The 15,933-nt window shown below is 40.8% G+C and overlaps 1 protein-coding gene across 1 annotated transcript in view; it reads left to right on the top strand.

Moving 5' to 3' along the window:
- The window catches only part of LOC126110888 (beta-glucuronidase-like), a 138,044-nt gene that overhangs the window by 62,897 nt on the left and 59,214 nt on the right, over window positions 1-15,933 (top strand). The window contains exon 4 of the mRNA XM_049915002.1: window positions 8,881-9,026. Within this exon, the coding sequence (XP_049770959.1) occupies window positions 8,881-9,026 (146 nt within the window). The remainder of the gene's footprint in view (window positions 1-8,880; window positions 9,027-15,933) is intronic.

Here is a 15,933-nt window from a genome sequence, read left to right as displayed (position 1 = left end):
TGGTACAACAGTCTCAAGCAAGTTTCCAGCAGCCATTAGGGAAGAAACTTGGAACCACCTGAAATCCATTTTTGTATCTGTCTTAGTATCTCCTCCTCTAAAAATTTTACTGGTTTCTGTATCTGTAGATACTTTCAGTTCATTGATAATAGCTGCTAAAGGATATCTAAAATATTTATGTTTTCTTCCCTCTATTATTATTTTGTGTATTTCTTCAATTAAAATTCATTACAACCTTCCATGTGTACAGGTTCATCTATGGTTGACACTACAGTGAAAGCCCTTTAGTAGTCAGATGAAGGCCTGATGATGAAGCGGTGCTTCAAAATGTGTGTTGACAAATAAAATAATAGCTTAAAAACCAAATATATGCCTGCAGAATATTTTTAAATTACTTAATGAAGCAGGATATTACCACCAGAGATGGATACAGGACAACAAAAACCTGAAATGACAGAAAATATTATTACCTAACATATGACAAGAGATTAGTATTGAATGCTTCCATCATGTACAGTAATTCATGGTCGACATCTGCTTGTGATGCTTTCCTATAGGCTACTCCACATTTTTGGTCACATTGTTCAAGTGCTACACCAATCTGATATGCAGTTTCTTAAGGGTCAGTTGTTGTAATATCATCTACAAAGCACATCTCTTAAGAAGCATCCCACATATTCTTTATAGAATACAATTTCATAGAATGTGCAGGCCATCAGGTTTAGGCAAAATCTTCACACCCAGTATCTCAGAAACTCAGTCTCTTCTGCTGGCAGGAGCAATATCTATGGAGACAGTGTCAGAACCCACTACACCATGGAAAAGCCAAAGACATTCACCCACTGTATGAGAGCAATACCATTCTGCTGTAGCCACCTCTGCTGTAAAGCTGTACTGCACTTTGTGGTGGTTTGCAAAATATGGATGTAGATGTAGACGTACACCATTATTACTGCACTGATTACACTACATGCAGTCAAATGAAGTTGCTCACTCTGTCACACAGGATGCCTCTTAGCCCAAAAGGTCTGGCCATTCACAGAGGGCGGGATTACTGAAAGCTCCAACATTAGGCATTTAATGGGGCCCATTACGGATATGGCTGCAAAGGAGAGGATGGAATCCAATGTGCTCTCTGTGTGCATACCAGGAGGAGTCATTCCAGATGTGGAATGGGTGCTTCCAGATGCCGTGAAGAGCACAGGATACAGCCAACTGCAGGTGATGCCTCATGTTGGTACTAATGATGTGTTTCACGTTGTATCACAACAAATTCTCTTTGGTTTTGGGCTGCTAACTGAAGCAGTAAAAACTGCCAATCTCAATTGCAAGATGCAGGTAGAACTCAGCATCTGTAGCATTATTGACTGAACTGACCGTGGTCCTTCAGTACAGAGTTGAATGGAATGTCTGAATCAGAGACTCAAATGGTTCTGCAACTTTGTAGATGGTAGATTCCTTGACTTGTACCTTAGTGTGATGGGTTTTCATATTCCACTTATTACATCAGGGATCCACTACACGCAGGCAGTGGCTCCACAGGTAGTGGGGGCTGTGTGTGTGTGTGTGGGGGGGGGGGGGGGGTAGATTAGAGGGTCTTGGGAAAGTGAAGAAAGGGCTTCAGTTTCAGAGTGTGCAGGACGATCGCAGGATGAGGGTAGACATAGTAACAATCAGTATTGCAGTTGTAAACTGTCGTAGCTCTCTTGTATAAGAACCAGAGCTCAAAGTGCTAATAGAAAGCACTGAATCTCAAGTTTTATGGGTATGGAAAGCTGGCTAAAGCTGGAAACAATTTCAGCCAAAATTTTTACAAAGGGTCTATCTGCATTCAGAAAGGATTAAATACAGTTGGTGGTGGAGTGTTTACTGCTGTTAAAAGTAGCATACCTTGTATTGAAATCTGAAGTAGGTGGTTCATGTGGGTGATTATGGGTAGAGGTTATACTTGACAACCAGAATAAACTAATAATTGGTTCCTTTTTTTACCCTCTGACACAGATGACACAGTTGCTGAGTAGTTAAAAAAAAAACTTGAGTCTCATTTCCAGTGGGTACCCCATTCCTACAACTATAGTTGACAGTGACTTCAAGCAATCCTTGATATGTGGTGAGAATACAAGTTTAAAGTCAATGGTAGGCAAAAAACATCATCTTAAATCGAACTTAATGCCTTCCCAGAAAATTATTTTGAACAGTTAGTTCAGTAGCCAACTTAAGTTGTAAATGATTGCAAAAACATAGTTTACCTCTTAGCAACAAATAATTCTGACCAAATAGGGAGCATTATGACAGGTATTGGGTACAAGGTTCTTGTAGCTAAACTGAATACCATAACAACCAAACCCACCAAAAAAAAGCACAAAATACATCTATTAAGAAAGCAGATAAAAAAATTTTCTTGCTACCTGCCTAAGAGACAGTTTACACTCCTACCAGTCTGACTATGTAAGCATAGACCAGATGTGGTTCAAATTCAGAGAAATAGTATTGGTGGCAATTGAGAGGGTCTGTACCAAATACAAAATACAGTAATAAGAGATGGTACTGATCCCCCATGACACACAAAATAGGTCAGAATAATGTTGGAAAAAAAAAGGCTTACCAAATTTAAAACACAAAATCCTCAAGATTGGTGAAGTTTTACTGAAGCTTGAAATTTAGCAGAGACTTCATTGCAAGATGCTGTTAATAGTTTTCACAATGAAACTCTGTCTTGAAATCTGCGGGAAAACCCAGAGAGATTTCGGTTGTATGAAAAGTACACCAGTGGCAAGATTCAATTACTACCTTCACTGTGTGATAGCAATGGTGATGTTGTTGATGAGAGTGCCATTAAAGTAGAGTTGTTAAACATGGTTTTCCAAAATTCCTTCACAGAAGAAGATGAAATAAATATTCCAGAATTAGAATCAAGAATAACTGCCAATATGAGTAACTTAAGAAGTACTTATCCTTGGCGTAGGTAAGCAGCTTAAAACACTTAAGAAGACAAGGTATCCAGTCCAGATTATATACCAGTCTGGTTTCTTTCAGAGTATGCTGATACAATAGCTCCTTACTTATCAATCACATACAACCACTCACTGGTAGAAAGATCCATATCCAAAGAATGGAAAGTTGTACAAGTCACACCAACACCCAAGAAAGGAAATAGGAGTAATCTGCTGTATTACAGATGCCTATCACTAACATCGATTTCCAGTAGTATTTTGAAACATATACTGTGTTCGCACATTATGAATTACCTTGAAGAACATTATTTACTGACAAATAGCTATCATGGCTTAAGAAAATATCATTCCTGAAACACAACTAGCCCTTTATTCTCACGAAGCAGTGAGTGCTGTCAACAGAGGATGTCAAATTGAGTCCATACTTTTAGATTTCCAGAACACTTTTGACAGCATTCATCACAAGTGACTTCTAATCAAATTGCATGCCTATGGTGTATCATCTGCGTTGTGCGACTGGATTCATGGTTTCCTGTCAGAAAGCTTACAGTTCATAACAACCGATTGAAAATCACTGAGCTAAACATAAGTAATATCTGGCATCCCCAAGGAAATGTTGTAGGCCCTCTGCTGTTCCTGATATACATAAATGATTTAGGAGACAATCTGAACAGGCCTGTTAGATTGTTTGCAGATGACACTGTCATTTACTGTCTCATAAAATCATCAGATGATCAAAATAAATTGAAAAATGATTTAGAGAAGATATCTGTATGGTGCAAAAAGTGGCAATTGAGTCTAAATAATGAAAAGTGTGAAGTCATCCACATGAGTAGTAAAAGGAACCACTACATTTTGGTTAGATGATAAATCCCACAAAAGGCTGTAAACTCGACTAAATACTTAAGGATTACAATTACAAATAACCTAAGTTGGAGCAATCACATAGATAATACTGTAGGGAAAGCAAATCAAAGACTTTGATTTTTTGGCAGAATTCGTAGAAAATGTTAGAGACTGCATACACTGTGCTTGTCCACCCTCTTCTAGAATATTGCTGTGCAGTGTGGGAGCCACATCAGATAACATTGATGTAGGATGCTGATAAAATTCAAAGAATGGCAACTTGTTCTGTATTATCAGAAAATAAGGTAGAGAGTGCCATGGATATTACACATGAACTGAGATGGCAATCATTAAAACAAGGGTGTTTTTTACTTTGGCAGGATGTTATCATGAAATTTCAATCACAGACTTTCTCCTTGGAGTGTGAAAATATTTTATTGGAGCCCACATACATAGGGAGAAATGATCATCATAACAAAATAAGAGAAATCAGAGCTTGCACAGGAGGATTTAAAAGTTTTTTCTTCCAGTGTGCATTGTGAGAGTGGAACAGTAGGGGTGTAGGTAGAAGGTAGTTAGACAAACCGTCTGCCAGGCACTTCATTACGTATTGCAGGGTAGTCATGTAGCTGTAGAAAGCAAGAAACCAAATTCTGTGATTCTCAAATTCTGATATGTTTTGCATGCAGTTATTTGTTCCTTTTTCTCAATACATCAGTGGTTGTTCATTAATGCTCTTTACATTGAGGAAGAGTTCCCAAATGTTCTCTTCAGAAGAACTTGTGTTGGTGGTGAGAATTCAAATAGCACAGGTGATGATTCACCTACTAGTCTGAAACACATTATGTCATGCAATATCTTCCACAACTAAGCTTCCTAGAGTATGGCTCCTACTATTTATCACAGTGCTCGCAAATGAGGAACATCCTACTTCCAATCCTTCTCACCCTTCCCAAAGTAGTATTCTGCCACCCACCTAATCTACAAGATGGTCTAATTCATCCGTATTCCATATCTACCTCCAACTCTTTGCCACATGCGTAATACTCCTGTGAAAGGTGTGATAACCGCCTGTGTGTCCGCCCAGCATATCCTATTGATATGTACTAGAGGCAGGATCATCTGTGGAAGTGCTTATGTCAAATGCAAGCTTTGCTTCAACTTGTAACAGCATTTTATGTGTGCATGACCAACAACCAACAGCCCACTCACAGTAAACATTTTTCAGCCTATGTAACAATGACAACTGTAGTTCCTCAGTTAAGCTTCTTGGTATTCATCTGGACCCATAGTTAACCTGGGAAACTCACACCAATTATGTATGCAAAAAGTTATCCCAAGTCACCTATCTGCTAACTACGCTCAAGACTTGCGTGACGGACGAGCTACTGCTAAATTCCTATAATGCCTTTTTTCATAGTCACCTCACATATGCAGTGCTCTTATGGGGCAAGGCCTCTGGGGCAAAAAGAATTTTTCATTGGCAGAAAAAGGCCATTAGGTGTATTGCTGGCGTGAGAAACCATGTATCATGTAGAGAATATTTCAAAGAGTTAAAAATAATGACACTTAAAATACTGTTTATTCTCAGTTGCTTAGTGCACATAAAGGAAAACCAAGAAAAAAAAAAAAAAAAAAAAAAAGAGTTTACACATACCCAGGGATACAATTATTTAACATGCTACTACCTACAGCACACAGTGTATCACTGAATGTCTTCAAAAATATTACAAAAAGGTGGCTTGGACAAAAAGCATTCTATACAATAGAAGAATTTAAAGTATGTAATAAAAATGATCTAATCTATTAAAACTGCTATATGACATGACCACCACACTACATGAGCACTTCTGAAAATGTTATTGTATCATGCGGTTGTGCTTTATTTACATAATGTATTTTTACTCAATAGTTAACTGCTGTATGACATGATCACCCTACTACATAAGTTCTTCTGAAAATGTTATTGTACCATACTGTTGTGCTTTATTTACATAATGCATTTTCCCCAATGGTTAACATGTATTAAGCCTGTCTCATTTATATTTGTTAAAATGTTTTTCTTAGCATGTGTATTGTGTTACACACACCAGTATCTCCTTTTGTCATTCTGCATGTCACATTTATGTTTAATGACTACTAAACATGTGCAGTATAAAACATATTTACCCAATCAGAATGTTAAAAATGTATGACTTATTTTGTAATTATATAATGTATGTAAAATGACAACATCAACTGCATGAAAAATGCTTAAAGATGGATCAATAAATGAATTGATCAATAAATAAATCAATCACCAAACTGTGGCGAAAAGTTGAGTTGACCAATCAGTGGTGAATATGGTACTGTGCACATCGTGCTCAATTTCAGTGGTTGTTCAACAGCCTGTAGCCTTCTATGTAATTCTCTGAATATCTGGAAATCATCCCTGCAACACTTTCTTCAAGCCTATAATCCTCCCGGCCTCAATATCCACTTGCCTTTGTCCCACATCCATATCCAACTCTTTCCTCATGAACCTTACTTCACTCATTCTGCTGTTACAGCCTCCTTCCTGCAGACTCACTCTTTTTCTGTTATGACTTCCCATCCCAGCCCACTCCCCCATGTCATTATGTGCTGCATTCAACTTCCCTTACTTGCACCAGAGCAACATCACCAGAGTCACATTCCTGTTCCACATGCTTGATGCCTCTCTTTCCCAGCTGTCAGTCATCCTTCCCTTCAACCTTCACTTCTACTCCTGTGCTCCTGGCCTTCTTTCTCCTCTCATCCACCTACCCAACATGACCTCTTATCCTAGCCAATGTGTGTGTGTGTGTGTGTGTGTCTTTATTTATAATGAAGAATACATCTGAAAGTTCGGCAGTCTTTTAAGAATAATGTTTCCAAACTAACATGTGTTCTGATGTACTGCAAATACTGTAAGTCCTCTTTCATGTTATAAACTACAGAAAATAATTTTGAATGAGTGACTTAATGAATAAAACCTCATTAACTTCTCTACTTTTGTATCTTACTATTAGTAAATATTTGATGCTCCATGCATTATGTTTTGTAGTGTTTTATTCAGGTTCCTTAAAGAGTGTGAGACCACTGCTTCATATATTTGAGTTTAATTATTGTTTTATACCTGTGTTCATTACCAGTATTATCATGATCATCATCTTCTTCATTATAGTCAAGGAGAGGCCTAATATTTGTAAGTTATTTTTATGTGTGTTTGATAAGTTACTACATTGTTTTTACATTGATTTTTTAAAATTATTATTGGATTAATTGTCTCACTATAATAGGTGCTTTTGTGTAAATTTGCTTCTGATTTCATCTGGAATTTCTTGACAAAAACTGTTGTGACTTATCTGTCATTTTACATCTTTTGCATCAAAAGATAAATCCCGAGAGGAAAATATATAGAACTCCAAAGAGACAGACTTACATTGAGGTGACAAGAGTCATTGGATAGCAATATGAATTTTTACAGGTTGTTGAAGTATCATGTACACAAGATATAAAAGGCCAGTGCATTGGTGAAGCTGTAATTTGTACTTGAGTGATTCATGTGACAAGATGACCAATGTGATTGTGGCCACACAATGGGAATTAACAGATTATGAAAGGGAAATGGTAGTTGCAGCTAGATGCATGTAACATTACATTTTGGAAATTGTTATGGAAATCAATATTTTGAGATCCATGGTGTGAAGAGTTTGCAAGAATACAGCTTTCAGGCATTACCTCTCACCACGGAGAATGCAGTGGCCAATGACCATCACTTACCAACTGAGAGCAGCGCCATGTGCATAAAATTGTCAGTGCTAACAGTCAAGCAACATTGCATAAAATAGTCATATAAATCAGTGTGAGATGTATGATGAACCTCTCTGTTAGGACAGTGCAGTAAAATGTGGCATTACTGTGCTATTGCAGCAGATAACTTATGTGAGTACCTTTGCTAACAGAATGACATCACCTGCAGCACCTCTCCTGGGCTCGTGACCAAACTGGTTGGACCACAAATGGCTGGAAACTTGTGGTCTGGTCAGATGAGTCCCAATTTCAGTTGCTAAGGGCTGATGGTGGGGTTCGAGTGTTGTGTGCCCCATGAAGCCATGAACCCAGAGCGTCAACAAGACAATGTGCAAGCTGGTGGTGGTTCCATAATGATGTGGACTGTGTTTACATGGAATGGACTGGGTCCTCTAGTCCAACTGAACCAAAGATTGACTGGAACTGGTTATGTTTGATTACCTGCAGACAAGTTTCAGCCATTCACAGACTTTATGTTCCAAAACAACAATGTAATTTTTATGGACGACAATGCACCATGTTACCAGATCACAGTTATTCACAATTAGCTAAAGAAACATTCTAGATAGTTCTAGCAAATGATTTGATCACACAGTTCACCTGACATGAATTCCATTGAACAATTCTGGGAGATAATCAAGGGGTCAATTTATGCATAAAATCCTGCACTGGCAACACTTCCACAATTGTGGATCGCTACAAGGGCAGCATGGATCAGTATTTCTGCAGGGCACTTCCAATGACTTTTCCATGCCCCTGCTAGTTGCTGCACTACGTCAGTCATAAGCAGGTCCAACACAATATTAGGAGACTGACTTTTGTCATCTCAGTGTACATTCAGGAGGCAAAATTCCTGAACTGCTGACAGGCATATTTAAAAGCAAAAGCAATATTCCTTGCTTTTGGAATTTTTAGGTTCATCCTCAGGAAGGATAGAGGGACGGAATGGGGAAAGCTGTAAAGGAGGGGCAGATCACTTAGACCCTGGGATGAGAGGGATTCACCTGAGATGATGACCAGGGGAAACTGTGCACTCCCCTTGTCCTCTCATAAGGTGAATCCAAGGATCTGAGTGACATGCCCCAATATTTTATTGATTTATTGATTTTATTGATTCATCCATTATTTCATCTGTTTTCAAGTTTTGCCATTTTATACACAAATGCCAGATTGATATGAATGCACAATAATAATGTAACTGAAACACACCAAGTATATTTGTTTAAAGAGGTAAAAAAATATTTTATGAACTGTTTTTGTTGTACAGTACAAATGGCACCAAGACATACCAGAGCTATACATTTGATTTCTTTAATTATGCGGGCATTGACGGGCCTGTTTATCTCTACACCACACCAGGGATCTGCATTGATGATATCAGCATTACAACTGACTACTTACCTGATGGGACAGGTAAAATATGAATCAGAGACCATTTAGACACTGTAATTCAAGTGATGTAAATTGATAGTTTCTAACATATACATTATTAAATTACTATAGGCCACATCATTTTTCTGCAAAAACTGGTGAAACTGCAGGATTTTTTTTTCAGAATTACACGAAAATAATCTTTAGAAATTATTATTTATGTATGAAACTAGTACATTGGATTTAACAACCTTGGAACATGCAACAAGTTTTGTTCATTTTGAAGGCAATGTGCTGGTATAAAAGATTATTATTAGGTAACTTACTATAAAGATATTTCAAAAATTTTCAAAAGCAAGAAAAACAGCTGATCTTTTTTTCATGTTAAATGACTACCTAAACTATACTGATTCATATCTCTACATATAAAAGGTAATGTCCTGACTGACTCATTATTGCCCAGCCAAACCACTACGGATAGAAACTAAAAATTTGGAGAGGGTTGATCTTATACTGTTGGCATCATTTAAGAAGGAATTTTTTGAAAGTGATGAAATAGTGAATAAAGAATTTCTGAAAATATGTCACTATTAAGGCTATTTTGAAGCTAGAGCTACGAAAATTAATATTTGGTTCCTCAGTCATACGTAAAAAATAAGTGTTTCAGCATTTCTGGAAATTTAATCCCGAGGGGGTGAATTAGGGGATGAAAGTTTTTATTAAATGCTATATATTCAATCCGGCAAATGCAAAGGAATTGCAAATCTTGGCTGTCCAAATGAACAGACACCACATATATACAATTACGAGGTTCCAAGGCCTCCGATTTTTTTTCTCCGGACTGGAAAGAGATAGAAACATGCGCATTGTTTTAAAATGAGGCCGCGTTCATTGTCAATACGTCCCAGAGATGGCAGCACCGTACGGCAGAAGGGATTTTACCGCCAGCGGCGAGAGTGAGAACTGTTTTAAATACTTAAAATGACGCCGTTTTCCTTACTTGAACAACGTGCAATCATTCGTTTTCTGAATTTGCATGGTGTGAAACCAGTTGAAATTCATCGACAGTTGAAGGAGACATGTGGTGATGGAGTTATGCATGTGTCAAAAGTGCGTTCGTGGGTGCGACAGTTTAATGAAGGCAGAACATCATGTGACAACAAACCGAAACAACCTCGGGCACGCACAAGCCGGTCTGACGACATGAGCGAGAAAGTGGAGATAATTGTTTTGGGGGATCGCCGAATGACTGTTGAGCAGATCGCCTCCAGAGTTGGCATTTCTGTGGGTTCTGTGCACACAATCCTGCATGACGACCTGAAATTGCGAAAAGTGTCATCCAGGTGGGTGCCACGAATGCTGATGGACGACCACATGGCTGCCCGTGTGGCATGTTGCCAAGCAATGTTGACGTGCAATGACAGCATGAATGGGACTTTCTTTTCATCGGTTGTGACAATGGATGAGACGTGGATGCCATTTTTCAATCATCTTTCTTTTTAGATATATTTTTCCCACGTGGAATGTTTCCCTCTATTTTATATATATATATATATCCAATCTCCTGGTTTCCCACCTCCGGAAAGGCAACTCACTCACCCTTCACAACCTTTCCAGCAAACCTCAACCACCTCTCATTGCACACAAACCCAGTCTCTCCCATCTACTCAATCTCCCACTTCCAGCTCCACTCCCTCCAAAACCTCAAAATTCCGATCAACACAATCTGGCACCACAACACCCTAATTCAGTAGTTAACCTTTCCTCCAAACCTCTCTCCCAATCCGAAAAAACACCTTCCCTACCCTCTGGCTCCTACCCTTGTAACCGCCCCCGGTGTAAAACCTGTCCCATGCACCCTCCCACCACCACCTACTCCAGTCCTGTAACCCGGAAGGTGTACACAATCAAAGGCAGAGCCACGTGTGAAAGCACCCACGTGATCTACCAACTGACCTGCCTACACTGTGATGCATTCTATGTGGGAATGACCAGCAACAAACTGTCCATTCGCATGAATGGACACAGGCAGACAGTGTTTGTTGGTAATGAGGATCACCCTGTGGCTAAACATGCCTTGGTGCACGACCAGCACATCTTGGCGCAGTGTTACACCGTCCGGGTTATCTGGATACTTCCTACTAACACCAACCTATCCGAACTCCGGAGATGGGAACTTGCTCTTCAATATATCCTCTCTTCCCGTTATCCACCAGGCCTCAATCTCCGCTAATTTCAAATTTCCTCCACTCATACCTCACCTGCATTCATCAACATCTTTGCCTCTGCACTTCTGCCTCGACTGACATCTCTGCCCAAACTCTTTGTCTTTAAATATGTCTGCTTGTGTCTGTATATGTGTGGATGGATATGTGTGTGTGTGTGCGAGTGTATTCCCGTCCTTTTTTCCCCTTAAGGTAAGTCTTTCCGCTCCCGGGACTGGAATGACTCCTTACCCTCTCCCTTAAAACCCACATCCTTTCGTCTTTCCCTCTCCTTCCCTCTTTCCTGATAAGGCAACAGTTTGTTGCGAAAGCTTGAATTTTGTGTGTATGTTTGTGTTCGTTTGTGTGTCTGTCGACCTGCCAGCACTTTCATTTGGTAAGTCACATCGTCTTTGTTTTTAGGTATATTTTTCCTTCGTGGAATGTTTCCTTCTATTATAACCATATCATTAATTTGAAATCAACAATTACGTTTGTTATTGTCGCCTTTGCATTTCGAAATCTTTCCTGTCGTCTTATTTCTCTTTTTTCTCTTTATTTTCTCTTTCTGTTTTTACCAGTAGTTTCACTTTGTATTCACCTTCCCCTTTTACCGTAATCTACTATACAATTTTATCCCGCCTATATATGCTCAACAATACGTAACCCACTTCCCAACCATAACCAAAATATTTTATTTTCCGCCTTCAGCACTACCGCTGCTATAAAATCCACCGTTTCTAGTTCAATAACAGCTGCTTTCACGTATTTAACAACCATTTCGGCCAGTTCTAATAACTTTAACTTTATTTCCACTTCCGTTTTTCGCACTTCACTGATCATTTTAGCCGCTCCCCACAGGTTTTAACGTCATTATTTCTACAATTGTTAGCCCCATTTTCGTAATCTTTCACCACAACACCACTCCTTTAATACGTTTTCTCGAAATTTTCCCGAATTTCTCCGTCCTTTAACGTGATTTAGCGGCAACACAACCACCTAACCTTTTTGCACATCGCTGTCTACCAACCCAATTTCACCACAGGATCAACTTAACCAACACTTTTTCGTCTTTTTTCGTACCAGATCTCCAATTGCTTTCTAGTTCACCTTTATCTCTCCCCATATATTTCTATCTTTCTTTTTCATTTCAACCTCATGTTAAACTTTCCACCTTCTAATACCATGTCACCCTCACAACACCCCCACAATGACCCCATTAAGTTTTATTTACATTCCCTCCGCAAACATGCCTTCACCCTAGCCAGATTACGCTCACATATTTTATTTTCTCAGGCTTGTCTGAAATTTGGCATAACCCCCAAAGGCCTCACACTTAAAGTTCCCATCTCTGGCTGCAACCCTTCTTTCCATCAGTCCCTATACCAGTTCCAAACTGAACAATCCATTGCCCTCACCCACCTAATCCTTCACCTACACATCAACTCAGCCAATGAACACACCCGTCAACTCCTATCCTTAATAAAAGTCCTCAATCTTTCCTCTCCCACATCCACACCGGCTATTCAGAGCATCCTCCTACAGGCCAACCGCCAATTAGAACAGCATGCCACCCTTCACCTCAAAAAACTATCCAATCTCCTGGTTTCCCACCTCCGGAAAGGCAACTCACTCACCCTTCACAACCTTTCCAGCAAACCTCAACCACCTCTCATTGCACACAAACCCAGTCTCTCCCATCTACTCAATCTCCCACTTCCAGCTCCACTCCCTCCAAAACCTCAAAATTCCGATCAACACAATCTGGCACCACAACACCCTAATTCAGTAGTTAACCTTTCCTCCAAACCTCTCTCCCAATCCGAAACCTCTGTCCTATCCAAAGGCCTCACCTTCAGCCCCACTCCCAGATTCAACCAAACAGCCCTCGTCAAAGATTTACTGTCCTACACTCGTACTCTCTGCTGGAAGTATCACTTTGCCACGAAGAAAAATGATCCTAATCCTACCCCTAATGATCCAACTCCCCAAGACACTATCCAAATTGAACCCTGCCTGGAACAGTTCCGTCCTCCGTCACAGCGGGACCCACCTCCTCTTCCTCAAAATCACCCTCTCCAAACCTTCCAGGAATTTCTGACTTCCAGCCTTGCCTCTCAATCCTTCTTAAAAAACCTTAATCCTACTCCCAACATCACCACTGCTGAAGCCCAGGCTATCCGTGATCTGAAGGCTGACCGGTCCATCGTCATTCTTCCGGCGGACAAGGGTTCCACGACCGTGGTACTTGATCGTCAGGAGTATGTGGCTGAGGGACTGCGTCAGCTTTCAGACAACACCACATACAAAGTTTGCCAAGGTAATCCCATTCCTGATGTCCAGGCAGAGCTTCAAAGAATCCTCAGAACCTTAGGCCCCCTACAAAACCTTTCACCTGACTCCATCAACCTCCTGACCCCACCGACACCCCGCACCCCTACCTTCTACCTTCTTCCTAAAATTCACAAACCCAATCATCCCGGCCGCCCCATTGTAGCTGGTTACCAAGCCCCCACAGAACGTATCTCTGCCTACGTAGATCAACACCTTCAACCCATTACATGCAGTCTCCCATCCTTCATCAAAGACACCAACCACTTTCTAGAACGCCTGGAATCCTTACCCAATCCGTTACCCCCAGAAACCATCCTTGTAACCATTGATGCCACTTCCTTATACACAAATATCCCGCACGTCCAGGGCCTCGCTGCGATGGAGCACTTCCTTTCACGCCGATCACCTGCCACCCTACCTAAAACATCTTTCCTCATTACCTTAGCCAGCTTCATCCTGACCCACAACTTCTTCACTTTTGAAAACCAGACATACCAACAATTAAAGGGAACAGCCATGGGTACCAGGATGGCCCCCTCGTACACCAACCTATTCATGGGTCGCTTAGAGGAAGCCTTCTTGGTTACCCAGGCCTGCCAACCCAAAGTTTGGTACCGATTTATTGATGACATCTTCATGATCTGGACTCACAGTGAAGAAGAACTCCAGAATTTCCTCTCCAACCTCAACTCCTTTGGTTCCATCAGATTCACCTGGTCCTACTCCAAATCCCATGCCACTTTCCTTGATGTTGACCTTCACCTGTCCAATGGCCAGCTTCACACGTCCGTCCACATCAAACCCACCAACAAGCAACAGTACCTCCATTACGACAGCTGCCACCCATTCCACATCAAACGGTCCCTTCCCTACAGCCTAGGTCTTCGTGGCAAACGAATCTGCTCCAGTCCGGAATCCCTGAAGCATTACACCAACAACCTGACAACAGCTTTCGCATCCCGCAACTACCCTCCCGACCTGGTACAGAAGCAAATAACCAGAGCCACTTCCTCATCCTCTCAAACCCAGAACCTCTCACAGAAGAACCACAAAAGTGCCCCACTTGTGACAGGATACTTTCCGGGACTGGATCAGATTCTGAATGTGGCTCTCCAGCAGGGATACGACTTCCTCAAATCCTGCCCTGAAATGAGATCCATCCTTCATGAAATCCTCCCCACTCCACCAAGAGTGTCTTTCCGCCGTCCACCTAACCTTCGTAACCTCTTAGTTCATCCCTATGAAATCCCCAAACCACCTTCCCTACCCTCTGGCTCCTACCCTTGTAACCGCCCCCGGTGTAAAACCTGTCCCATGCACCCTCCCACCACCACCTACTCCAGTCCTGTAACCCGGAAGGTGTACACAATCAAAGGCAGAGCCACGTGTGAAAGCACCCACGTGATCTACCAACTGACCTGCCTACACTGTGAAGCGTTCTATGTGGGAATGACCAGCAACAAACTGTCCATTCGCATGAATGGACACAGGCAGACAGTGTTTGTTGGTAATGAGGATCACCCTGTGGCTAAACATGCCTTGGTGCACGACCAGCACATCTTGGCGCAGTGTTACACCGTCCGGGTTATATGGATACTTCCTACTAACACCAACCTATCCGAACTCCGGAGATGGGAACTTGCTCTTCAATATATCCTCTCTTCCCGTTATCCACCAGACCTCAATCTCCGCTAATTTCAAATTTCCTCCACTCATACCTCACCTGTCATTCATCAACATCTTTGCCTCTGCACTTCTGCCTCGACTGACATCTCTGCCCAAACTCTTTGTCTTTAAATATGTCTGCTTGTGTCTGTATATGTGTGGATGGATATGTGTGTGTGTGTGTGCGAGTGTATACCCGTCCTTTTTTCCCCTTAAGGTAAGTCTTTCCGCTCCCGGGACTGGAATGACTCCTTACCCTCTCCCTTAAAACCCACATCCTTTCGTCTTTCCCTCTCCTTCCCTCTTTCCTGATAAGGCAACAGTTTGTTGCGAAAGCTTGAATTTTGTGTGTATGTTTGTGTTCGTTTGTGTGTCTGTCGACCTGCCAGCACTTTCATTTGGTAAGTCACATCGTCTTTGTTTTTAGGTATATTTTTCCTTCGTGGAATGTTTCCTTCTATTATAACCATATCATTAATTTGAAATCAACAATTACGTTTGTTATTGTCGCCTTTGCATTTCGAAATCTTTCCTGTCGTCTTATTTCTCTTTTTTCTCTTTATTTTCTCTTTCTGTTTTTACCAGTAGTTTCACTTTGTATTCACCTTCCCCTTTTACCGTAATCTACTATACAATTTTATCCCGCCTATATATGCTCAACAATACGTAACCCACTTCCCAACCATAACCAAAATATTTTATTTTCCGCCTTCAGCACTACCGCTGCTATAAAATCCACCGTTTCT

The sequence above is a fragment of the Schistocerca cancellata genome, chromosome 1, assembly GCF_023864275.1.
Source record: "Schistocerca cancellata isolate TAMUIC-IGC-003103 chromosome 1, iqSchCanc2.1, whole genome shotgun sequence".
NCBI lineage: Eukaryota > Metazoa > Arthropoda > Insecta > Orthoptera > Acrididae > Schistocerca > Schistocerca cancellata.
Note: the sequence above shows the minus strand (reverse complement) of the source record. Positions and strands in the feature narration are given on the sequence as shown.